The 26364-nt window shown below is 36.3% G+C and overlaps 1 protein-coding gene and 1 long non-coding RNA gene across 6 annotated transcripts; one reads left to right on the forward strand and one right to left on the reverse strand.

The window, feature by feature from the left end:
- Positions 1 to 960: 960 nt before the first annotated feature.
- On the reverse strand, positions 961 to 8931 carry LOC135159748 (uncharacterized). Of its 4 annotated transcripts, none has more exons than XR_010298448.1 (3): positions 8473 to 8931; positions 2520 to 5693; positions 961 to 2413 (listed from the first exon to the last, which is right to left on the reverse strand). It is a non-coding gene; the product is annotated as an uncharacterized LOC135159748 (long non-coding RNA). The 4 variants fall into 4 exon arrangements; XR_010298447.1 differs by lacking the exon at positions 8473 to 8931 and adding an exon at positions 7672 to 8081; XR_010298446.1 differs by lacking the exon at positions 8473 to 8931 and having other exon boundaries at positions 2520 to 3004; positions 3512 to 3856.
- Position 8932: 1 nt separating this feature from the next.
- LOC135159747 (basic proline-rich protein-like) lies at positions 8933 to 25987 on the forward strand. Of its 2 annotated transcripts, XM_064115756.1 has the most exons (6): positions 8933 to 9186; positions 17303 to 20248; positions 21826 to 21943; positions 24102 to 24317; positions 24430 to 24607; positions 25489 to 25987. In XM_064115756.1, the coding sequence occupies exons 1-6, from the start codon at positions 9093 to 9095 to the stop codon at positions 25678 to 25680; spliced, it is 3744 nt and encodes a 1247-aa protein (XP_063971826.1). In that variant the 5' UTR covers positions 8933 to 9092; the 3' UTR covers positions 25681 to 25987. The 2 variants fall into 2 exon arrangements, with proteins under 2 accessions (XP_063971826.1, XP_063971827.1); XM_064115757.1 differs by lacking the exon at positions 24102 to 24317.
- Positions 25988 to 26364: the final 377 nt, after the last annotated feature.

Genomic DNA, 26364 nt, shown 5'->3' on the forward strand with positions numbered 1-26364 from the left:
GCCTGCGGCTCATTTTCCAATTCTCAGACTCATCAGAAAAAGTCTACCATCCTAATTACGTAATATACTATTTCCCTTCTACATTTACCGAACAAAATCCTCAAATTAAGTATAAAGTATACTTATTTCAGGGATATTTGATTTTCAGTGGTAAAACCGATAACCAATTGATTTTCATACCGGGTTATTATCTACTATGAATAGATTATAAAGCACGGAAACCTTTATCATTAATATGTGTTATCAATCTCTTATAGATGACAGATAAATTTTCCAACAAAATATCACTAAAAGGATTTACCACTGAGGATTTTCAGTGATGCCTCCCTTCATCCATTTTTTCATCTTGAATTTACGGTGAAGCAGATAAAATATTTGAAAAAGTCTTTTACAACTCGCCTCACTTCACGTAGTGTTCAGTCTGAGAGAAGAGTATGATGCACTGCGCATCAGTACCAGGACGATTGATGTGGTTTTAACATATGGCAAACAGCTGATCCCGATCAAGATAGAAAAAGGCCATCTTACTTCCCTAAAATGGACTGACAAAAGTCTCAAAATAGTCATCAATAAGGAAATAGTTTTTTCATCCCTAGACCGACGGCAAAAGTGGTTCTGACAAATGCGGCTTTATAGTCCGAGCTGAAGGCTGCTATCATCGCTTTTGTCGCTGTGAATATGATGTTATTTTATCTCATCAGCGCCAGAAAGGCGTTTTCAATGGAGCAAAGAAACGCCCTTTATCGATTACAATGATAGAAACTATATCTTACGAAAACTGACGCACTTCAATTACTCCTCATAGTTATCTTCCGTTTCTCGGATGAATTTAAATCGGACATTTAATCGAGAGGATAAAACACAACTGGGGAAATTGATCCTGAGTTTATGTGGCGCATTACCTCGTTGATTAAGATGAATTGATGTAGTGTCTCTTACATGGTTTCACACACGGAGAACGATTGAAGCGACTGGGTCCTTGGGGAAAACCCACTTGTGATTCAACATGTCATTGGAATAAAAGGAGCCGTGACGGTAAAAAAAAATAATCAAACTGTTCAGTTTATTTTTCCAGCCACCCGGATGTTGATTTCACAATGGCTTTAATTCATCAAGATTTTTTTCCATAACCATCGTAATTTGTGTGTACACAAGTGTGCATAAAACCTATACGTTGTAAAAATCCCATAAAGGGTCAAATAAAGATGAAGGTACTTTAATCATGCGTCAAATGAGGTGATTAAAATGAACAGGCAATACCAGTTATACGACTGAGATAAATGACTTATTGAAATGTGTGGAAATATGTTCTTTGTCAATAAATTGATGGTGAACTTCCGACGGACTTTTATGATATGTTTCTTGCTATTACTTTATATGTATCATGAATAAATTAAAATGAAAAAATGAACATAATATGTAATTATGTGGCTATGAAATCTTTATTTGATTATTTCCACCATTTTTCCCGATTTTATTCAATTGGGAATGCCAAAGTTTCAATTGATTATGATAGGGGAGATTAAGACTAAAATTTTCAGATAATGAAAGCTTAATTCAGAGATATTCCAGATAATGAGTTTACACTAAAAATTGAATATCGACGAAAACCATAGTTCAATTAAGCTTATGTTCAATATCATCTGTCATAGTGATAAAATGATTATTTTTTCCAAATTTCAAGTCGATCTTTTTACTGTCTTTTGAATCGTCATTCCAGTTTTAGAAATATTGGAGAGACCATTGCCTGGATTCTCTCTAATTAATAATCTCTCCGCCCCTATTATTAATAACAATATATTTCGTTGACGAGCAAAAATTTCTCAAGACTTTCAAAGTAATATTGATATGCCTCCCTTTTAATTCGGTAAATTTCATTCAATCAAGAATGATTTCGCTCAATATGACATTTCTTTTATAAATAATTATTGAATTTATCGGTTTAAAAAAACAATGACGATCTATTTTGAGAAAATGTACTTTCGGATAAAGCATTATTGTTGAATATATTGAATGACAAGATGTTATTGCCAAAGATAGCAATATTTCAGTATAATTATGCCAAAATATATTTTCAGATAATATATTTTGATGGAATAAATTTTTGTTGTTACCATTTAGTCTTATAAACCATTCGTATTTCACGGGTTTCCGGATGGTACTAGTTAGCGTATTTTCGCTAGCAATTGAAATATCCGTTTTCACTCTGGAGTTGAGCCCACGGATGAATCGTCGACTCCACCTCATCATGGAAATGATCGATGGCCGTTCAGACTGGATAAGTTGAAGAACTTGGAGCTTTCATCGCTATCTTCTTCTTCTTCTTGTTAATTTATTCGTTTTTCGGTGCCAGTATCGGCTTTTTAGTCGGAGGGCTCTCCTTCGTATTACACGCTGAATTGGCTTCACTTGTCTAAAGAAATTTCAGGTGAATTCTTTGCTTTTTGTATCACTCGAGGGGTTAATTTTATTGGGGCTAAAAGTTTTCATAATTATTTGGAATAGGGAGCTTTAATTACCGCGAGTTATTATTCCCAACGATTTGGCTGTGAACTTGTGAGACTTGTCGAGATTTTCGATCCGCTTCTTCAGTAATTTCATTCCATTTTCAGTCGGCTCGTTGTTGCAGAAGAGGTTGTTCACTCAAAACGGCCAGGAGGGAGAAAATGTAATTTACTCGTCTGCTCTCGGGGTCTCTTTGATACTGGTGAGTCATCTATGCCGTAGCGAATGGTGGGAAGTCGTGTGAGAAACGTCTTTGGATTTTAATTTCCCGAAATTTCATTGATGTTTGTGGCAACTCACTATGATTATTCGACGGTTCATCGTAGAAAAGATGACAATATTTTCATTTTAAATCCGACCAGTAGTTGCCAATATATTCAAATTTTGACGTTATGAGAATTTATCAAATTTCTTCTTTCAAAATCGTCGTCATCGTCTATATGAACATCTATAACAACTCCATTACGAAATCTGTTGCTATCAATAATTGATAGAAATCCTGTGAAAATGCCTATCTAGATTAGTCGATGTTATTGTGTCTTTCTGGATTTTTTACAGTGCAGCATAGCAACTTTCGTGAACTTATTATGATCGGTTAGCGATAAATGTCGAATATGTCCATCTCCTCGTCGCCCATTAGACATTGAATTGTTACAAGACCGATGTAGACGTTTTCCTAAGCCGAAAAAGATATTTTACTAGGCGACATAATGTTCTTTCCCAGGCCTGTACTTTGCGTCAAGATTGTAAGGCAGCATAGTAATTTTTATCGGAAGCGCACCATAAAAATTTACAAATTTTTCTCTCCATGTACATGTTACTGGAAGAGCTTTCAACCCTTCAATGCTTATCAATTTTCCCATAATGACTTGCCGATTGGGTTATTCAATGTTTTTTCAATAAATGTAATTTATGGCACCGGGTCAATGACTTTAAAATTTATTTGCTAAATGGTTTTTGTTTGAAGCCCATATGCTACTGATGAGGGGGAAACGATCCAACTTACCATAATAAATTCTGCCGACAAAATAGGCCTTTAATAGGCGAATAATGTTATTAGAATGTTAAGCCGAACAAAATGTAATTAACGTTCGGTTTTTCTAAGTGACGCGATCACTAGCTCAAAGAACGCATAATCCAATTAATTCCAATTGGTCATTCCACAAATTAGATGACTAGATTTATCTATTCAGAAAAGGAAATTCCAAAGACGTCAATAATTCAAGATATTATCCAACATCGTCAGCAATAATCAATAGCTAGAACCCAGTTACCACTGATTATCTGAATGATCACAAATCTCCGTGACACCACAAAAACACATATTTAAATGAGCGATAAACTTCACACTCCAGTGGCGTTGAGTTACAATCAATTATCTCACATATTCAAGATCCGCAATTGTGAATAATCATGAATAGCGCACATCCACTGCACCACCTAAATCCACCAGTCAGGTACAATTATCATAAACGGATATAGTCTTACAATGGATTGTGGCTTTGTTCACCACAGGATAACTCGTTTCGACAATACATCATACGACAACTGATCGCAGGGCGATTGACCATCGTTGGACGTGAGAGAAATAATCATACAACAATTTTATCATTAAGAAAATAGATTATACAATTTTTAATTATGAGTAATGCAGCGCCTTTAGTGTATATCTAATTAATATGAAAACTAGCATTTATTTTCCTTTTATTCCTACCAATTGTCTTGTTAGTAATCCTTCGAATGGAATTTCACAGGCTGTTTAAAAGGAGATATTTCCATTTTCAAAAAATCGCCAAAATCATTGAATCGATTACACTCATGCAAAATCTTAACATTTAATATTATTTGGGCTACTGTCATGTGGAATTTCAACGGCCTATCCTTATGCTGGTTCCTGTTGTGGAATGTGAAAAATTCAGTTCGAAGTAAGAAAAAGTCTTTCCATTCGGAAACAAAAACTGGAATATCTGTAAATTTTTTTACAGGACAGGAGTTCCTTTTTTTAATAATCCACATCCAGTGCAATTTGTATATGAAAACAACCTTGCAGGTTATGGTTGCCGAACGAATCCAGGAACCCCCACAGGGTGTCTTCGGTATTGGAAAAATCCAGATCTGCCAGTTGATGTTACCACCTTTGGGAAAATACTCTCATCGTCTGGGCGGGAGTCCATGGCATGCACTCAGATACCTATAGGATTTCACATTAAGGGGCAATGAAAACTGCCCCTCAATGCTCCCTTTCGCAAATCCACAAATGGTGTCTTATTTTAAAAAACATCTAATGAGATTCAGGACTCTGCGAGGCACAAATTTGAATAGTTTGGTTGACAAGATTATTATAAAACTCCCAATGCTCCATAACGGAATATACAAAATTCACTACATTTTCAAGATTTTTTGTGCAGATTGTCACTTTTTAAATGGTAAAAAACAATATTTTCACGATGAGAGCCGGTGCGACTAGTGACTATCTAATGTATTCCGATACAGTACCCCGAAAATTTCGGGGCAAATGTAAGGGACGGAGATTTACACGGTATTCATTGGAAAAATGCTAAACCCGAAAAATTCCCATCAAGCAGTTAGTCATTAGGAGTAGTGAAAATCAGTCATGTTAGCGTGCAAAATGTCCATTACAGAAGAAAGTTCAATTGTCAAATTGATATTAGTCACTATCTTAGTAATATATAATGACTCGATGAAGATTACCATAAGGACCAATGAATGAAAAATATAATCAAAACCCGTAATACTAATTATTATTATTTGTTGTAAGTGATATTCTTTGCCTATCATTTTGTAAAGAAATATCTCCAAGTTGATAATCCAATGTGGTTTGCTCGAGTGACCGTTGAAGGAGTCCCCCTCTGTTCGTTCAAGCTGAGGTCTGTCTCCAAAGGAGACCCTTGTCTTGGGGTGGGTCCACGTTTTAAGCTGTTTAGGTGATAAATAGCCGAAGTATTTTGATTATTCTCTGCGACGTTTGCAGCGGGTCCGTTGTTCGAGTTACCCCGTTATAAATGAGCAATTGGACCAAAGACTGGAACGTTGACTGGACTGGAGACTGGAACGTTGAGCTTGGTCCGAGGGTGAGGCCCGGCACAGACCCACCAGTATAAAGCAGGTCTGATCCGAGCTACTCTAAACCGAACTCTGGTGTCAACCAGGCCTTGGAATTAAATAGACTGCAAATCAAAATTAACACATATTTACGTTATTTTTTATTTATAACATTGTCATAGAAATGTACTATCAAACCCTTCAAGATAATGTATAAAAAACTTCATATTGCATACATTAAGTCGTGCAGGTGATGTATATTTAATTGATCAGCTGGAAATTAATCAACCATTAATACAAGACAATAGTAGATTTTTTAAATAAAAATTAAAGATAATCAACCCCAATCAATTTTCCATGATTTTATGACTCACTACAGGCTTACTACAGAAAGTTCCAAGGCCGACTACGAACTACGTCCACTAACGGGGACGTAGGGGTGACCTATCGAAAAAATGTTGGCCCTAGATTGTATAGTATTGCCATCAAATGTCAAAAATCTCAAAAATATATATTCGTCGCAAACATTACGGAAAACAATCACCGTAATCTCATTATAAACGCCCTTGACATTGATGTCTCCGTGACCATAGACTCGACCCTCATTCAACGAGGAAAATTCATTCCCAATATGGCTACAAATATGTTGCCTATCATTAATTGAGATAACCCTCGGTCACGCAGACACCCTGCCATGACCCTCAATTATTTTTCTAAATTCCTGGAAACTCGAATTTCATCACAGAACTCAGGCAAACTTCCCGTCATTTTGATAACAAAATTCATAGGAAATGAAGTTTTCTGAGTTTTTTAAAAATGATCTGTGCGTTTAGTTGGTTAAGTTCAGAGCATTATAGTGACATGAGCCCTCCTCTAACTAGTATTGGGAATGCGATAGTTTTAAATAATTCAAACTTGGGGATTAGTGTATTAAATGGTTGCATTCGTACTAATAAAAATGATGATAAAAGCGATACAACACCCTGGACCTGATGACTCTCATTCGCAATGATCCCCACTTAAGCAACCCAGTTTAGCGCCAACACAACAGAGCATACCCTAAACTTTTAAAAATTTTCGCCCATAAACATGTCTTTTCAATCTCAAGTGGAATCACAAGTATAAAAGATATACAAGTTGTACAAAGACGTTTTCAATCCAGATGAAAATTAATTTTCGATAAACAATTCGAAATGTAAACTCCAATATCTCAAGAATGATCGTTCAGTTATTTTTCAGATAAAAAGAATGACAGGGGGGGGGGAGAGTTATTTATTTTACTTATGTATTACTGACACCGAATTCTAAGTCTTCCATTGACCCATAAAATATTTTATTTTCCTTCTCTTCCATTGATTTATTCACCTCTCTTCATTTTTCTCATTCGGAGAGAAATAATCACATATAATACCACAAGTGGTTCAAAATTATCGAATATTTCCCGATAGATTCGTTGCAAACAAATGAAGGAGTCAAGTTTTTCAGGCTAAAAAATCACGAGTGCGAAGCACGAGTGATTTTTCCTGAAAAACTTGACGACTTCATTTGTATGCAGGGAACCTAGAGGGAAATATTCTATAATTTTGAAGCTCGAGTGGTATTCAGGGGATTATTTTTCCTATCCAAATTTCGGCCAAGAGAATTGTGCCATGACATGAAAAGAGGTTTATTTGGTTAAGTGTCGTTTGTTTACCAAAATATTCAAAAAATTATCGCTGATATTCGAGGTAGGCTATACAAAATATCAACAAATGGTGCAATTCTATTGGCTGAAATTTGGGTGGGAAAAATAATCACAAAAATTCGCCTCCCAACTCTAATTTTTCCAATAAAAGTTGATCTACAAAGTAATTGATTGTCATTTTATCCCACGTCTCGCCCTCCAGAGGTCTAATGTTTATCCAAAATTTTGTTCGGTGTATGCATGTAACGATCGAAATGAACGATGATGAATATTATTCGGTAAAATATTCTTCATGGAAGGGGTATAGTTCCAGACGTGCTGTTCTCAGGATATTTTCGACAAGTGTATCAAAGCGAAAAATGAATTGTCATACCCTCGAGATTGTAAATTATTGAATTGAGTAATTCTTCATACAATACCCTGGCGAATCGATCGATGGGGACCCGCACTGAGAGAAAAATATAATTTTTGCCAATTATATTTATTTTTGACCAACAAATGATGGACATTTTCATTGGACAATCGCCGTTTAAATTCTTGTCAGAAGAGTGTTTAATTGGCAAAATTATGTTTTTCTGTCAGTGCAATAGGAGATGGGCTGGGTACACTCAGTCAATCGATGGTTGATCACTGAATAGATGATTAGTCGATGGATGGTTTATGATTGGTTGATTGCTGGGAGATTATTAGTCGATAATTTGTCGATTGACAGTCGATGGTCAATTGTTGGTCGATCGCTCCTCCATCGATAATCAAAGAATGAAACGACCGTCACCTAGCACTCGACTGACTCAAATATCCAGTGATCCTTTAGGGGTTTTCAAAATAATGACTTTTCAACGCGAAAATTATTATTTGCATGAGTAGATTTGAGGTACATGCTGTCTTGGTTTAATTATTTTGGAGGACTGTAATTTATTCTGACTGTTACAATTGTTCCTAATTTACATGAGGGGATATAAATTTCCGAAATTTCGCCACGAAAAATTTACACAAAAATGTTTAACAGTGTGTACCGGCGGAGTAAAAATGACTCGATCAGTAAGATAAAATGAATCAAAAGTTCTAGAATTGTCATCATTTGCATAAAAATTACCGACGTGGAAGAGTAAAATTCATTATGTGTCAGAATAAAATTTCCCTAACCTCAAATAATGGCTAATCGTCATATATTAATTCTTCATTTTAATTTTTTTACTTTTTTCCACGTTTTTACTCACTTTTTTGCTTTTAATTTAAAATTTCCCGCCGTATATTTTTCCCAAGGTGTTCATTGCATCAGATTATAATGAAATTTTAGTGCACCAATAACTCCATTATTTCTTCAATTATTCAAGTCCTTCAACCGAATTCTCTCTGCGAAATCTATTCCCAAAAGAAAGAAAAAAACGAGAAGACTCGACTGAAAATAGTTTGACCGATCTCGAAGCGTCGTAGAAGGAAAAGAAACAATACGTAACGAGACAATCTCAAGGTCACCGGCCGAAAAATACAAAAATCATCACTGTGTGTACGACTGACTGACCAACTCTTTTCCGCTCACTCATTTTATCGCATACATTCGATATACCGCTGAATCGATGTAAATCCTCATCATGAGGATTCGGATAAAGAAGAGAGGAAAATCAGGAGACATGTATTGTCGTTGCCGGCGCTGACGCTATATAAGATGAACACGCCTGATGTCGATATTAGTCATTCTCATTTTGCGAACTGCGACGTACGGAAATATTTATTTGAAAGAGTGCGCACCAAGTGCCTGATACCCTCGTACATCGCCGACCACTGACACATTATTAATTACATTATAAATATTTTTATAATTGCATTATCATTTGGAATGATCATGGATACCAAGGTCATCACTTGTGTTGTGCTGGCGCTCGTGTGCATGGGAAATTCCGATGGAGCTAGACTCAGGAGAGGGGCTAATGGTGAGTTTATGAGGATTGAAATCAAGTGAATTTGTTCATCGAGTCAGATTCAGACAGACAGGCTGAGAAAAAACAATATTTTAGCTGAGGAATCATATTCGTGACAGACGAAAATATTTTTAGGAAAGGTACTTCTTCAAGGGCGATATGTTCAGGAAGTCAAGGTTCAGTTCCAAATATTTTAATTATGTTGAACGATTTGATTAATTATATTGTACCTATCTAATTATTATTATTGTTATATTCTACATGTGAGATCATTATACCGTACATGACCTTGACAAAACAACTTTATTTTACAAATGACGAATATTACACGTCAATATACGTCAAACGTCAAATTATTGTTGAGAAAGTATTACGCGATAACACATTATTAAGAGAAATATCACAGATGGAAAAAAAATATTGATTTTAAAATCATAGTGTCAGTTTTTTTCCAGTTCTCTAAATTGGATCTTCGGAAATTGGTTGAGAAATAAAATATAATATGATTTTAAAATAATATAACGTCTCTGTAATATTGTGTCGTGCTACCTTACAAATTTCCAAAATTAGTCATTTTTTCGGCGGAATAATTCAGAGCAATTCTCAATAATGATAACGGTTATTGAATCGTTATCCAAGGTCATTTGTTGAATCCTGATCTTGCAGTTCAATATAATTCTCATGTCTGGAATTGTATTTGGTTCACTTGGAAGCGACTGACCTGAAGATTTCCCGCCCAAAAGAGATATTTTCGTCTGCTAAGACTTAAACTGAGAGAAAAATTTAGTAAAGCGAAACAATTACTTTTTGACCTAACCACATGGTCCTGTTCACTAGTGACAACGGATAAGAATAATTCATTGATCTACTGAAATATGTCGGCACTTTTAGAGGACTGTCGGATTAAACTGTAGATTCTAATCGGTGATTCCAAGGGCTCCAAACGTCAACCTCATATTTCGATCAAATGAGGCTTCGCATCTATCGTATATTGGTTTATATTCCCTGAATATTTCATCGACTTTTAATTGTTATTTGAAGGTGTCGCCTTTCGGTAACCTGAAAACTTATTAATGGAATCGCATGCAAAGAGATATTTTTTATGCAATAATGAGCCATTTTCAATAAAATATTTCAATGTCTGCACTTTATTGGGAGACCACTGGAAAAATGGAGAATTAAAACGTTGGAACAATAGAATTGTATTTTTATACAAAAGAATATGCGCCCAACAAGATATATTTCGTCTAATATACGACACTGTTCCCTCAGTTTATGAGAAGACAAAAAATTGTATCTTTTGGATGAAAATCATTTCTTTTCTCAGTTCACGATTTCTCTTAGAAACATTGAGAGATTATCTATTGAAAAAGGGGTTATTTAAAATAATAACACTGGACATAATTAACACTTTCTCTACTTGATTATATAACTCAAATAGTTGTGCTTGGAAGACACATCCGCTCTGTACCAATACCTTAGAAGAACTAACTAGATTTACATAGGAAAACAACACTCTCGACCTGTTAATCAATTCCAGTCCTAAAAAATGTTTCAAATTCATTTCAAAGCATAAACACTCAGAAGAGAATGAGATTGATTTTTGCTATCTATTTAATTATTTCATGAAAAATCCAATATTATGCTTAATAAAAAAATTCCAGTTCTATTTATGTTTTAGACTACAGGCCATTTCTTGATTTTATAGTCTTGGTGAATACACGGAAGGGAATATTCAGTAAAATTTTAAGCTCGCTTACCCATTTCAAAAGTTACTAAGAAAATTTACATGATGATATCGCAACTTTTTACGGAAAATTTCGATAAAAATTATGAAACGCTTAAAAAAAAGTCCGTAAAATTTTCCTCCACTAAATATCGCTCCGAAATTAAGGAAAAGATACAGAATTTTTATTGAATTTTTCTCTTTGTGTATTGCATGACAATTTTCTCTTTATAGTAACTTTTTATCATAATTTGTAGCTAGAGTCATTGGGTATTTTTTGCTAATAAATTACATTGATAACCTAAGCCCTTTCTCTTGCTGCTTACAATAAGACTCTTCGATTTCAAAGTTTAACAGAAATTTCAACACTAGAAGAGGAACTAAGAAAATAAGAAATGAGCATCGTATACCTATAGTGATAACAAATAAACGAGAATGAGATGGAATTTGATCTCGGTATGGTAACAATTAATTGGTATATCATAATCATAGTCTGGCAATGAGGGGGATCTTATACAATATCATACGGCGCTGAAGAATATTTGACTTGGCTAGACAAAAAATCCATAGTGGTCATCAGGGAATTTTAAGGGAAATATTCGATAAGAATTTAAAATTATTTTAACCTAATTCCTAAGGGTTGAAATTTTGTATTTTACTAATGGTATGCAAATTAAACCTATGATGCAAATTAAAGTATTCTGCTACGCTAGTAATATTTTTGGACTTCATCTAAAAATTTTATTGACTTTTATTTAATTTTATTGAAATGTTTAACACATTTTCGACTCGGAGAAAACACAACTTAGGTGAAAGAACAACCCCCCCCTCCTGTTCGCTAGAAATATCAATCATTGGACCGGACCTTTCGTCGGATCAAAATACGTCAATTACCTTTTATCCGAACAGTGTTGCGCAATATTGTTTGAATTTTCCGACTAAAATTCCGGAAATCTTTATAGTCTTGGAGGTCGACGAAAATTTCAGAACCTTTTCACATTAACAATTCAGAATTGCATAGAAATATTAACAACGACTGGAAATTTTCGTTCTGTCTTTCCTGAAAATCAATAGAAAACTAGAACATTCGCGGAAATATAGTCTTAAATGCATATCAATTACTATGCTGGGCATGAAATGTAAATTATTGTTTGGAGACCTTTGGGCGATGGCCAGCTGCAAATTCTCGCGGGAACTTGCAACAAATTTCGTTAAAACTAAAAAATAAATCATTCTCAAATTTAGCAAACATGGTACTGAATAAAAATTTAGGCGGAAAAAAATCTGTAAATTTTCGTTTTCCTTGAAAATTCAATATAAATTGACATTGCGTTTTCAGTTTAGATTGAAGATTGAACTGAATAAAATAATTTTCATCTTCATGCCACGTAAATGTTGGGAATTTGACTGATTATTGCAATTTTGAAATTTGAAGTTTCATTATATTTTTAACTCAAAAAAAAATTTTATTTTTTTTACTCCACAATCACATTCAATGCTCCTGGCCTAAAAATGAATTGTCTAAGAAACTTCACGTTTTTCTAACAATGTATAGAATGCATGCTTAGAAAAATTCAATGAAATTTAATGAAATTAAATGAACCACAAGTACATCGAAGCGATATGTAAATATCGAAAAGCTGGTGATTAAAGAATTAAAAATACTTAATATTTCAAACTAACATAATCTACATAAAATGTCAAATGAGGACAGTATAAATAAATCAACTTTACGGTTCCAGAACTTTACACAATTAAAAAAAAATTCAATAAAAATGGATAATCAATCGAAAAGAGTGTGAAATCTTGCGGTTGATACAATGCTTTGGATTTTGGAAATTACATTGAAAACGCGAATGAAATTAAAAACTGTAGTTAGACCATAGTATTACTGAAGTAAGCCTCTTTTGTTTTATTTGTTGATTCCACTTAATTCCAAATAATGATATTGTCCTAAAAGTCGTCTAATTACTCAAATACATCATTCACAGAGATAAATTGAAAAGAAAGTTTTTTGGAAATTAGGAAATGTAGCTGAACATAGTCAAATGGTTTAGCTATTGTTCGGCTACACTGAGTGAAATCACAAGTGAAAACCAAAGTAATATTTCTTCCCATAAGGTAAAAACAATATTTTTTTAAATCAATGTAACTTTGTTTGCTTCGATCTATTATTAGCCATGTCGAAAAATGTCTTCCCCTAAAATACCACAAATACTATCAAAATGAAAATTAATTCATTTCTTTGTCCAACCAAATATTTTTCTGATTTACTCATTTTGTTTCCTGTATGACGAAATCCTTTTCGACTTTTGTCATCGAAAATGGGAGTTGTGGTTTGACGACCATTAGGCTCTATCTTTTCTAATATTTTACAAAAATTTTGAACTATTTAAACTTGACAGGTCTACATTAGAATTTCGATAGTATACCATTGTATTATATCGTGGCATCAGGCAATAAAAGTATTATCAGACGAAGGTGGCTTCGTAATCCGAACCGAAGGCCTTTAATCGCATGAGTCAGATGATACTTTTATCGCCGTATGCCATATGTTCTTGAGCCAGAAAATCGAGATCTAACCCGGCGAAGCAAGTTTGCCATTCGGGTTTATCGGGCCTGATGATATCAAGGAACATTTCTTTAATTGACGACATAATTTGAAAATACTTGTTTTTATTGCACTTTAAGTGGAGATTTATTTAATTGAGAGGATAATGTGCAATTTGTTATTTTAAAAAATGATGAGCATCCTCTATAGATAATATACCAACAATACAACAATTTCCGGTCCAGCAAATCATTTGTTCATTGCAGAAATATTTTTCGAGATTTTTCGTTACGATACAGTTTCAATTTCTTCACTAAAACTCAAATTAATGGTATATCAAAGTATGATATTCGAAGAATATTAGCAAATTGAAAAGATTAGAATTGAGCTGCCCCTCGTAACTTGGTGTTGGATTATCTGAGATTAAAAAAAAACAAAGTTCATTCGTTAGATAATAGTCTTACACAGATAACGCTGCTAGGGCTTTTCATCCTTTCAGTTTTTCACTCTTTTGGAACACTCTAGAGGAAAAAATACAATTTTTTACGAAAAAAATCAACTAGTTTGTGATTAGAAAATGAAAACTATTAACAAATTTGCAAAAACCCTCCGGCGTTAGCTTGTAAATTATGTACAGGAATAGTTTTCAAAACGGCGTTATGGTACTGCTCTTGTTATGTGAACGTAATTTGTAATGTGGGGAAGAAAAATGCATTTGAATTGCACCTGATGGAGGACCGCTGGTTTGAGTAAACTCCCTCGGTGATCTTCTATGAAATGAAGACTTCAGGTTCGCATCACTATGTTTAGTTGATTTAGCTGAAGATATTAAATCTAAGAGCCTTCAAACATTTCTTTTTGAATGATTAAGAGATTATTTTTAAGGATTCGTTTTCACCGCACCTTCTCATCATTTCAAATTCATTATTGGAATCTAATGCTGATTCCCATAGTGGGCTCATCTTTTTGAAATCAGAGCAATTTTTTTCCTTAAATTAATCAGGTTTCTTTTTTCGATTAAATTAGACGTAACTTTGAATTGATATTGGAATTTGATTTTAATTTAGGCAGAAATAAATTTATGTGAAGATTTTCATTCTCGCTGGACAATAAAATGATTCTGAGAAGAATCCTTAGTAAATATACGAAAATAGCCAACCGACCGACGCCATTCGATCGAAGTAATGCTATCGATGGATAGTTTACACGTTATCATTTTTTTCTCAATTTTTAGAAGCAATTCGTTTGCTAGTATTCTTACGTATGGATGCGATTTCAAAAATGAAAAGGTAGTTATTCAGGACGTGAGTTAGTTATAGTATTGCCATTAACCAGGGAGTTCAGAAAAATCTATTTAACTTGTTAGTAACACGTCTGATGTATCCATATCGTAACAACTGTGATCATACTAAATTTTAACTTGCTATCCCAATTTTTCATCATAGTATTGAGTGTAAAATACTGAGAATATGAAAAAAAGGCAAAATGGCAATATCTCGCGATTTTAGAACCAACAGATATACATATTTTCATAGCTTTGTATGGTGCTCACTGAGACGAGTATTTTAGAAAAATGGAAATCCTTGCAGTACTACTAAAACTACTAAAAGGGTAAATCTTAATGATAGCTAATATAAGTTGAAAATTCAGATTAGCTTTATTACCAAATTTACCGTATTTTTTTACAATTTGCTGGAAAGTAGCCTTCACAAGTGCAAATTTTACAGAACATACACACAGACATTCCTTTAAAAAACATGGTTTCTTCGCGTTTCACAATATTCTAGATAAGTTGCGATTGAGTTTATAGAATGGCAAAATCGGTGTAATACAAGGCGGCTTCTATTCGGAAGCAAAATAAGTCAAAAAGAGATTCAGGCATGATGAAATGACTATTCTTCTCTCAGGTACTCCCTTGTAGATTCACCGGCATGTTTAAATTCGAGGAATTACATAATTACACGTACTCAGCTCCACCTCGATTATTTCCTCAATTCCAACAATAAAAAAATCCTGTATTCATGGAACAGCCTTTCGCCAATATTATACCACCGGCAAAGGTAAACAAATGGAAACGATATCTGTTACCAGAAATATCGATGCGTTACAAAAACAACGAATTCAATACACACGAATAAGACCCCACGTCATCGCTTACTGAAACCATGACCTGTTTTTTCGGTTGTCACCTTAAGACTCGTACTTTCCTTTTCTTATCGACGATATCTCCATCACATCCGCTAGTGCTCACGCCGTACAGAATGAGTACAACAATAGTCTGTTCAATCTTCAATTTCCCCAAGACATAGAATGGAGAATTTGACTTACCTTATTCATTATCAGCAAGTTTTGTTATTTCGATTAAATGATTCATTTATCTCCCTCATTCTACAGGTGATGACAAGAATATCTATTGAGCATTACAGCTCCAAATATTATTTAAGAATATTACTATACATATTATTAGTGAACTAAATATTACCGGACAAAACGTTATATGAACGATACGAAATATATCGTCGTAATATCGTCCTATAAATATTCTAATAAATAAATAAATTCTTTAAAAATGCTCTGCCTCGTCCGTAATCTGATTATTAAAACAATAGTCAGTAAAAATTACACTGCTCCGATATTCAGCCCGTGTAGAAAAGTACATTTCCATTTACTTGTCAACGAAAAGACTTTTCGTTTACTAGTAAATGATAAAAAATATAGTTTGGATGTTTTAACTCGTGTGATTGACAGCCCTCGGGCTGTCAACTTCACACTCGTTGCCACCGCGTTGAATTTGTATCGAAATATACTATTTCTTGGACGTTCTGGACTTTTTCGTGGGAGTTCACTGGAAAAGTGCGTAACTCTTCCGCCATTTTTACCGAATATTGTTTTGACTAGGAGTTGTATACGGCGTCCCACATGTTGTTAGATCATCGGAAATTGTTGAATAGGATTTTGTGGCTAGATAGGAAAGGAACCAGGATTATTCTCGATATAATTGTACAAGAGAATTATACTAAAAAAAATGGATATTCCAGATCGGGATTCACACCCGGGACCTTTCTATTATGGATCGTGTACTCTCCTAAGTGATCTAGTCTGCTCCTAGTTACTTTTCTTTAATATTTTTTAGACCTATACATATACAATTTAACTTTACTTACCGACACTGCAACAACAATAATTGTTGGTGAATAATATCATGATGACATGATATTGTTGAGAATGTAATCCTTGAGCAAATGTATGAAATCATGGACCCTATTAATGAATGTTATTGTCTTTCGAATTGCAAAGATGGACGAATTAGCCGAAAAGAAGGCAGAAAGCGCCGGAATACAAAAACAAATCCAAAGATAATCAGAACTTGAGATAATTAAGATAGTTGAGTGTCCAACAACTAAAAATAATTTTTGTAGAGAACTGAACCAACCGAAAAATATCATTTTCCATTAGTCCAATCAAACCTATTCGACCTATTGCTATTCTCTCGCATTCGGTGGAATGTGACGACCATCGCAAAAAACTAAAATCTGACAAAGTAAATGTTTTCTCTCAGTTTAGGTATGTAAAATAAAAAGCCGTGTTTATGTAGGATGGTAAAGGTGTCGTAACTGGTTTATTATAAGATGGGATGGTTAGAACCAAATTAATACTCAATATAAAACATAGTATAGAAAACTCAAGTCCCAGGAAAGATAAAGAATGGAAAGTTTCACGGATAATCATTTGACTGATCCAACTAATAATTTAGAAATATTTCACATGAATACACTTAACAGCATGCGTTGATTTCACTAGTCACATATTAAAACGTAAACAAAGTCCTCCTCTTTCCTTTGTCCAAAAAGGTGAACGACCCGTGGAATCGATGGATTCAATCGACCCTGGTGACCTTGAAACAAGGCCATGGAAACGTGTGCTACCACGTGATACTAGAAAAATAAAGTCTAATGAAGCTATTCCCGACTACGACTCTGATTCTGAAATAGAAGATGAGAATTCTCCTGATGCTCTCCCTCCTAGCGCTAAAACTAAACCGTCAGTGTCCTCAAAAACACCAACGAAAAATAGAGGAACAAATAAATCTGGCACTATACCGAACCCACTGGTCAAATCACCTAAACCAAATCCTAAAAGTCCACTCAAACCTCCACCTGATCCTAATGCTGTTGGTGGTGATACGCGTATAACTCGCATTAACATTATTCCGGTGCCTAAGCCTAATCACAGACGACCCCCTCCTCCTAAGCCAAAGGAACCTGAAGAATCGGATGATGAAAACAAACCTGAAGAGGAATTGGAAGAACCTGAGGAAGAACCCGAAGAACCAAAAGAGGTGGCTGAAAAACCTGAAGACAAACTGGAAGAATCTGAGGAACCTGAGGAACCTGAGGAACCTGAAGAACCTGAGGAGCCTGAGGAACCTGAGGAATCCGAAAAAGAGCCGGAAGAACCTGAAGAGCCTGACGAAGAAACAGAAGACGAAAATGAAGAGCCCAGCTCACCGAAGCTTAAACCCCCTCAACAACCGCCAACCCCCTCAAAGCGACCTTCGGGGCCACCAAATCCCAAATTTCCAAAAGGGCGACCGCTTCCCAGACTCCCTCCTGCTCGTCGCCCACTTATTCCTCCTGAACCCCCAACAGATGAAGACTCTGACAACAATCCTGATGATCAACCAATCAGCGACGATGAAAATCCCAAAGCGAAACCCGGGCGTCCAAAAAGACCATCGCAACCACTACCAAAGCGCAATGACCCACCCACAACTCCAGAATCGAGTGTTGACGAAGAGCCAGAGGATCCTGCAGACAATTCGGAATCTCCAGAATCCACTGACGATAATGGAAACCGCGACAAAGACCCACAATCAGCACAGAAGACTCCTCCTCGAGCGTCTACCAAAACCAGACCTCCTGGCACAAAAACTCCTAGCAAAAGGCCAAATCCTCGTAATCCTGAAGCAGTTCCTGGGGAAAATCCAGAAAGTTCCGATGCCAATCCTCAATTTCCGGATCCGGATGATGATGATCGTCAATTCTTTAAAAAAAGACCCGGACCAAGAATTGCCCCATCCAGACCTGCTAAAAGACCAACACCGCCGATTCCAGAAACTAATCCTGAAGTAGACTCTGAAAATCCGGAAGATTCAGACCCTTCTGATGAAAGCACAATTCCTAATAAATACTTACCCCCAGAAAGTCCATCTCCCACAGATACTAACGTTAGAACAAGGCCGCCCAGACCCATCAGACCACCCAAACCCCAACCACCGGAACCATTGCCTGAGGACGACTCCCAGAACCCCGAATCCCCAAACTCGACGGATGATTTAACCGCCCCTGAAAACTCTCCTGTCATTCCCTCGCCATCTAAACAAAGACCTGGATCAAAACCATCGACCATAACTAGACCCGGCAGAAGACCAAAACCAACAACTCCGGAACCGAACCCTGACGAAGAGCCAGAGGAACCTGAAGATAATCCAGCATCTGCAGAATCCCCTGACGAGAACGAAACCCCCGAAAAAGACCCCCAATCGACGAGGAAGACTCCCCCCCGACCACCTACCAAAACGAGACCTCCTAGTACAAAGACTCCTAGCAGAAGACCAAATCCTCGTAATCCCGAAGTTCTTGATGAAGACAATACTCAAAACCCCGATGAAAATCCTCAATTCCCAGATCCAGACGATGAAGATCCTGTTGTGACGAGGAGACCAGGAATAAAGACTTCTCCAACAAGACCCCCCAGAGGACCAAATCCTCATTCCCCAGGGCAGAATCCTCTGTTCGCCTCTAGATTCGGAGATACGGACTCCGATCCTGATGACTCTGCCAAATCACCCTCCAGCAACTCGCCAGATTCCCTAGGTCATCCTTCCACTTCCCCAGCCAAGGCACCTTCCGGGATTCCAAGCGACCCGTCATCAGCAAACACGAATGCACTTAGTTTAGCATCTAGCTTCGGAGCGGGATCAGGAGCGATGGCCAGCGCAAGTGCGAGTGCCTCATCAAGTGCAGGAGCTTACGGCTTGCCGTCGGACTCCTGGGGTGTGAGTCCATACAGTCCCAGCCAAAACTCATGGGGACCAAATCCAAAACTCCCCAATTGGGAACCTCCAGGATCACCCTCCACTCCACCAATCACCCCAAACAAGTCCGTCAAGTCTCCAACAAAATCTCCACCATATCCAGCTCCCTCCAAGGCCTTCCCACTCGGGTTCAATCCATTCCCCAATCCCTGGGCATCGGCTTACCCCCCAATCCCCAGTCCGAAGAATCCACCCATCGGATGCACCTCAGGATGTCCTCCAATAAATGAAAAAAAAACCACTGGAATAACACCGACAAGACCTCTCTCCGGCTATACACCAATCATCAGCATCTCCGGGACCTTCGACGCTCCCAACAATTCCAATAATCCATCAACATTTGGTGCAGATTCATACTCCAGTTCAAGCTGCTCTTCATCAAATTGTAGAAGCACTTCATCTACAAAACCAGGCAATCCATCCTACGCCAATGCCAATTATCCAACCTACCCTCCCACTCCGGCTAATGGTTTTGGATCGCCAGTAAATTCAAATCCAATGGGCTACAATCCTAATGACCATTCCAATGCCAATTACAACAGTGGTAATCCATCCGGGGGATTCGCTAGTGCCGGGAGTTTTGCTAGTGCTGGGGCTAGTGCCAATTCAAATGGTGGAAGCATGAGCTTTCCATCACGTTTGAATACCGGGAGTTATCCAGGAAACAATGAGATTGGTGGACGCACCGGGATTGGGGCAGGTAATGATTTTAAAAAATGACACAATCAAGGGAGACACTCTGAGATGAAATGGAGAGAAGGGTAGGACACGAGAAGAGAGAAGAGAGAAGAGAGAAGAGAGAAGAGGGAGGAATGAGGAATATAACTTGTAGATTTATGTGCACGAGAAAATTTTTTTTAATTCTATCTTTTAATGCATGCGATTATTAATCCATCCGAATGATGACGAAACTTAAATGTGATTGCATGATAATTAAATGAATTTATGTTTGTGGAGATGGCAATCTGCATGAGTACTAACTAATTATCGGCTATAGCGTTGTTTAAAACCTGAAAAATATGAACGTGAGCTCGTGAATGAAACAGGTTTTATTTGTTTTTAGAATGTTTTTTTTCTTTTTTCAGTGACAAAAAGCCGAAGTTGCGTAAAGCGTTGGCACTTCGACTTACGGTTTAAGAATAATTTTGCATGTGAATGTGGAGATATTTGTAGACGTCCACATAAAAAGGCCCCATTTAGATATTCTAATATTCAGTAAATTTTCAGTTTCTTCTGCGGAACTTTGATTAAAACGAAGACTAAAGATCGTGTTTCATTTGAGGTGTCAAACGATTTGAGTAGCTTCTATTGTCAATGAACTCTGCAAAAACTCTTCGATAACAATTTTCCAGTCTTCATCAGTTTACGAAATATTTATTCATTGTTAAGTTAGTACTCCGGAAAAGATGACTATGAGTTTGAGGTCGATAAATTTAACTTCTCGATAGCAAATGCCGTTCATTAAAATTAAAAAAAAACTGCAGTCGTGTAAAATTGCGAAATAACTATTCTCACAATATTTAGTATTTATTGACTTAATTATTATTATTTATTATTCATTTAATTTACTCTTTGACATCATTTTTTTAGCGATAGATTTTTTATATGAATTCGGTATTTTTTTATAGTAAAAAACAAAATGAATTATGGAGGAAGCAAATTTTCCGACACTATTAGTAGTTATTATGGTTGTAGACTTTTTTCCCGAAATTTTCAAAAGAAACATCATTTTAAACGTTTTAAGTATTCTCCGAATGAATTACAATGGGAAAATCGATTAATCTTAGAACAACCAAGCAGTCTTCGAGTTATTATTATTGTTTTTAGATGTATGTATATATAGTATGTATCGATATCATCGATCTTTGTATTACGAATTCAAAGTACGAAGACATTGAAAACCTATAATAGTCTCCTATTAAGGATATCCATGTGCTTTAACTATTTTTTGTTTACTCAAATAGTTGAAGGCTTTTAGAAAAAAAACTTCATCGCGCACCGCTTTCATTTGACCTTCATTTGGTTTTAAGAGTTCGACTATTTTACAATATTTTTAATCGACAATAAATTACTAGAAAATTATTGAAATAAAGATTTACAATTCATAAACAACTAATTTTGTACGAAATATCATCAACATTATCGAAGTGCACAATTGAATATCGATAACATGGGCCTTCTTATGCGGATGTCTATACATATGTTTGTCAGCTAATACAATTAGTGTTGTAGAATTCGATTCATACGAAATGGTTCGATAAATATGTCTTTTTTCAGTCGGCGGAGGAGCTGCTTATGGACCAGCGGATTTCGACGCGCATTTGAATCGCATTCAGCAAGAAAACCTCGCCCTTCAGCGTCAAATTCAGGAGCAGATTAGACAACAACAGGCTCAGTGAGTTTCTATTTCATGAAAATTTTTATAAATGTCTGGCTTTTTCATTACTTTCATTTATTTACCTGCTTTCACAACCTTCTCAAACCTATTCTCACGCTTAACCACTGAGCTATCGACGTTGGTAATTCTATTTATGAAAGCACAAGCTCATGCTAACGTCATGCATAGAAGTTTTTCATTATTGGTCCAAAACTGGTTGAAATACGGCCTTGGCATTTTCCGTGGATTAAACCTGAATTGTTGTCAGCCAGATGTCCCAGTTACGATATGGAATATCGAATCGGTTTCATAATTTAAATAGCGATAAACGATAACTGGGATTTATATCTTTGAGCGTAGGCCCAAATTAACCCCGTAAATACCCCCTTGGTGGGTACTACATGATATATTTTACACTCCACACTGACAGTGAGAGAGTGGGAAAGTAACGATTATCAGGTAAACGGGAAAGATCTTACAATTTAAGGTTATTGAATCAAGAGCACCAGTGGCAAAATGTTGAAGGGTGAGCACAAGGATCTCGTTGAACTCAGTACTTGAATTGGACCGCAAACTTTGACCAAAGTACAGTCCAACGCGCCTGATGCATACTTTCTAGAATCGCCAAATTGAATGTTTTCTAAAGCTAATTGTCATTCATACCACCAACCAGGACACGGTTACCTCGAGAAGATGATCATTCATATCCTCCATTTTTGAGGAGGTCGCTTTTTCCAATGACCGCGTAGACAGGTACGTACTTCAGCCACATGCACGCTCTGCAAAGTCCCGCGAACGCGACAAATCACTCCGTAGGTGAGACAAGAGCTTGTGTCGCTTGGTGTCATTGAAGATTCCCCCTATTGTCTATATCGGACAGTTCATAATGAGATGTTGAACTTTGTCTTGGACTCGTTCGCAGTCACAGGTCTTGAAGATAGAACCGGAAGTGGCCGTGGCCTTTGGCTCCAGCCACGCGACGGTCCCGGGGAACAATGAAAATACGGTCGTACCGCTTGAAGAGATCGTTTTTATCTGTTACATTGCTTTTCTCGAACCCTAGAGGAGTTTGACTAAGCAGTCGACATGTAGTACCGAGCGGTTCACTAATTTTCCGAGATCCCCCAAAATACAGCATTGTTAGCACACCGTTAATTAATATCTATTAAAAATTTATCTGTCTATATGGCAGAGGTAACTAATTTGTAATAGCTCAACAATTAATTTCATAAGCATGTACAGAAATAAATGTTCCGTAAAAATGACGGAACTCAAGTGGCCTTGCCGAGTACTAAAGCGATTAGTTAAACTTCAGCGGCCTTATCATAATGTTTTACAGGAAGGTGAGATAAAAATCAGAAAACCCTTTGAAATAATTCTGGTATAGTTCCACACCCAAATAAAAAATGTCAATCCTGACGATGGGAACAAGGTAGATGCAGGATTGGAGATCGAGCAATCTTGATTCCATCGTTGACTACGATATTGATTCCACTTGAACTATATATGCTCCATCGAATTTCAATCCAATATTGAAAGCGTCTTGTTCTTCCAGGCTGGAGGGGGCCAGGATGGAATGAAGCTTAATTTCATTGTCGATTCCATGGCTGATTCAAACTCACAAATCAATGTTGCTTTCAGCCGATATAATTATTAGCTTCATAGATTACGCACCTCAATCGACTCAATTATATTCCACCAAAATACTTCAAGGAGTTATCAATGATAATTAATTACTGGGAAATGATAGATCGAGAATTGTTGATGAAGCCTCGGTTGAGGCTGGAAATTCCAGCCTCGATACTTCCTGACTTATCGAACTTTATCCAGGCTCGGTTCAACCTTGAAAGTCTAGGCTCGATCCACTTTGTTCAATTCTCAATCAAGCTTGATCCCATCTTCATTCTATCGTCCATTCCAACCTGGGAAAGTTTTATAAAATTTTCCTTAAATTACCCACTTTGCTGCGGAATTACGCAGAACATGTGCAATTTTCATTCAATGTTTCCCTAAGTGCATCAATAGATAATAAATAGTATGAACATGAGCTAAAGCCTTTCGTAATTGTTATTAATATATGGGCATAACACATGATTGTTAATATTTAATTTACCTTTTTTCTGGTGATGGCAATGTATGTGGCTCTACCATTCTTTCTTTCTGTGTATTTTCCAAGGGCAATGGGTTCTTGGTCAACGGCTATGGCTTCCATAAATGATGGATTCAGACCTATTGATCCTAATTCCCAATTATACAGCAATACTCAAGTTAATCAGGGTTTCCAGCCTCAACTGCCGATGAATATCGGTGAACGTAACGGGAATTCTCCGGTATATTCTGGTGGTTATGGGGGCTTGACTTATCCAACGCACTATGGGAATCATTACGATAGGTGATGGTCTTTTTCCAAATTGTTTTCTATGGATGTAAATAAGTTGTTGAATTATTAGTGAAGACGATGCCCAGAAATTAAAATTGTTTTGTTTTTGTTTTTCTCTGCTCAGATTTGATAATATGCGTTTCCCATCGGGAGGATTCCCATCCCCTGGAGGATTCTCATCCCCTGGAGGATTTCCATCCGCTGGAGGATTTCCATCTGCAGGCGGTGATAGAGGATCCTGGGCTTGGGGAGTTGCCAATGCAGGACCAGGTGGTAATTCACAAGCTGGAGAGATAGGACCGGTGAGTGGACATTTATTCAACATTCATCTAGTGAATGAAAAGCAAAAGGAAATGGCGAAGAATAAAATTAATCACTAATTGTCACCTTATTTGCAATTTATCAGAAGAAAATGATTTTTTATTACAATTGATAATCAGATATAAGTAATCAATAAGTCTACGCATATAAAAAGCAACACGAGTTAATAATAGAAAATGGCGGATTTGATGGAGATAATGGAATATGTAATAGTCATTATCGATCATTTGACAATCGATAATGCATTAATGAAAAACCAAAAGGCAAAATCGGCATCAACGCCCCACGCTAGCAGTATTACTAAAAAAGAAGATGCAGTAGGATCGATTGTTTTTAATCGATTTATCAAAAAGACATTTCTGTTAAGTCTAATTTTTCCTAGAAAGCTTGACATAGAAAATGGTTGATTGTCATTCCGTCCCACGTTTGGCTCTCTAGAGGTCTAATTTTTCTCCAAATTTTTGTTTCTGGGCATCGTATTTAGAGATTGTTTTTAATGGAGTTATGAGAGTAGTCGAATTACATTATCTCGATCTTCAATAAGAACTTCAAGTTCTCCATTATTAGTGTTCTAGTCAACTTGACGGTCTGCCTGACCGTCTGGTACCATTTTCCATTAAAGATGGATAAGAAATCCATTCTGAGGTGACAATACTAAAAGAAGAACGATAAATTTTTGGTTTCTAGCTTTAAATTTGTGATATTTCGATCGATAGAAAGATTACTATGTGGAGCGACGCGAAATACAATTATAATGAGTTCTCGCAAGGACTTGGATGGAATGCCATTAAAAATAAAATGAAAATATTTTTTTTCGTCCCACTAGCCGAGGAAAATGCAACCTAATTGTGTGAAATTTTAGGTCGCACCTGGATTTGAATCGCGTTTCGCCGAAGACCTACCGTCCCAAGGTGGTAACTCATACAGCAGCTTCTCCAGCTCGAGCTCCAGTTCTGGGGTCGGACCAGACGGTCAGATTCATTCTCGTAAGAGTGTAACCACTGGCATCAACGACAATGGGAGAGTCTCCATCAAGACCGTCCACGATCCATAAACCCATCATTCTACTCTTCGTATATCCTAGTAGTCTCGATGTATCATCAATGACAACTCCCAAGAAGAACAAATATCTTCGAAACTGACAAATGTTTGACATTTTTGCTTAGACTTTAGAAACAAACCTATTTGTTTTCATAATTACTGAAATATTGTGAGTTTTATTTTCTTCGAGTGATGGTATTTATTGTCGCTATTTACACTTAAGATAGTCGTCAGAGAAAATGGAAGCAGAATCTTTAAAATAGACAATTTTTTATACATCGTGGTGAATAAAAAATAACTCATCTTAGGACATCCATTAATAGATGGAGTTTTGGTTTTTTCATCTACCATTATTCAAAAACTCTACACCCAGATCCACTAAGGTAACTATGAATATTTCTGATTGATTGTTAGATTCAAGTAACTATAAATTTTGATTAAAAATTAATATAATTTGCTTTTTAATTCTACTTCTCCTGTAATTTATGGATTTGCTCATTTCCTTTTCCTAAGAAATCAAATCTGCTTCAAAAGAAAAAAAAATTGCATCGTTATTCGAATTATAATTTTGTACCTCACAAACTCGAAAATTATTCACGGATTTCCGTGAATAGTACAGGAGTATAGTTACAGGAAAGATTCAACAATGACATATCTGTCAAAGGCGTGTGATAAAATGGAAGAACCACCACAATTT

This window comes from Diachasmimorpha longicaudata, chromosome 2 (assembly GCF_034640455.1).
Source record: "Diachasmimorpha longicaudata isolate KC_UGA_2023 chromosome 2, iyDiaLong2, whole genome shotgun sequence".
Classification (NCBI taxonomy): Eukaryota; Metazoa; Arthropoda; class Insecta; order Hymenoptera; family Braconidae; genus Diachasmimorpha; species Diachasmimorpha longicaudata.

What these genes read in the sequence shown, in the direction of transcription:
- LOC135159747 (XM_064115756.1), top strand. Translation starts at nt 9,093, where the DNA reads ATGATCATGGATACCAAGGTCATCACTTGTGTTGTGCTGGCGCTCGTG. An exon ending in ACTCAGGAGAGGGGCTAATG is followed by an intron (nt 9,187 to 17,302) that starts GTGAGTTTATGA and finishes TTGTCCAAAAAG; the next exon opens with GTGAACGACCCGTGGAATCG. An exon ending in AAGCTGGAGAGATAGGACCG is followed by an intron (nt 24,608 to 25,488) that starts GTGAGTGGACAT and finishes GTGAAATTTTAG; the next exon opens with GTCGCACCTGGATTTGAATC.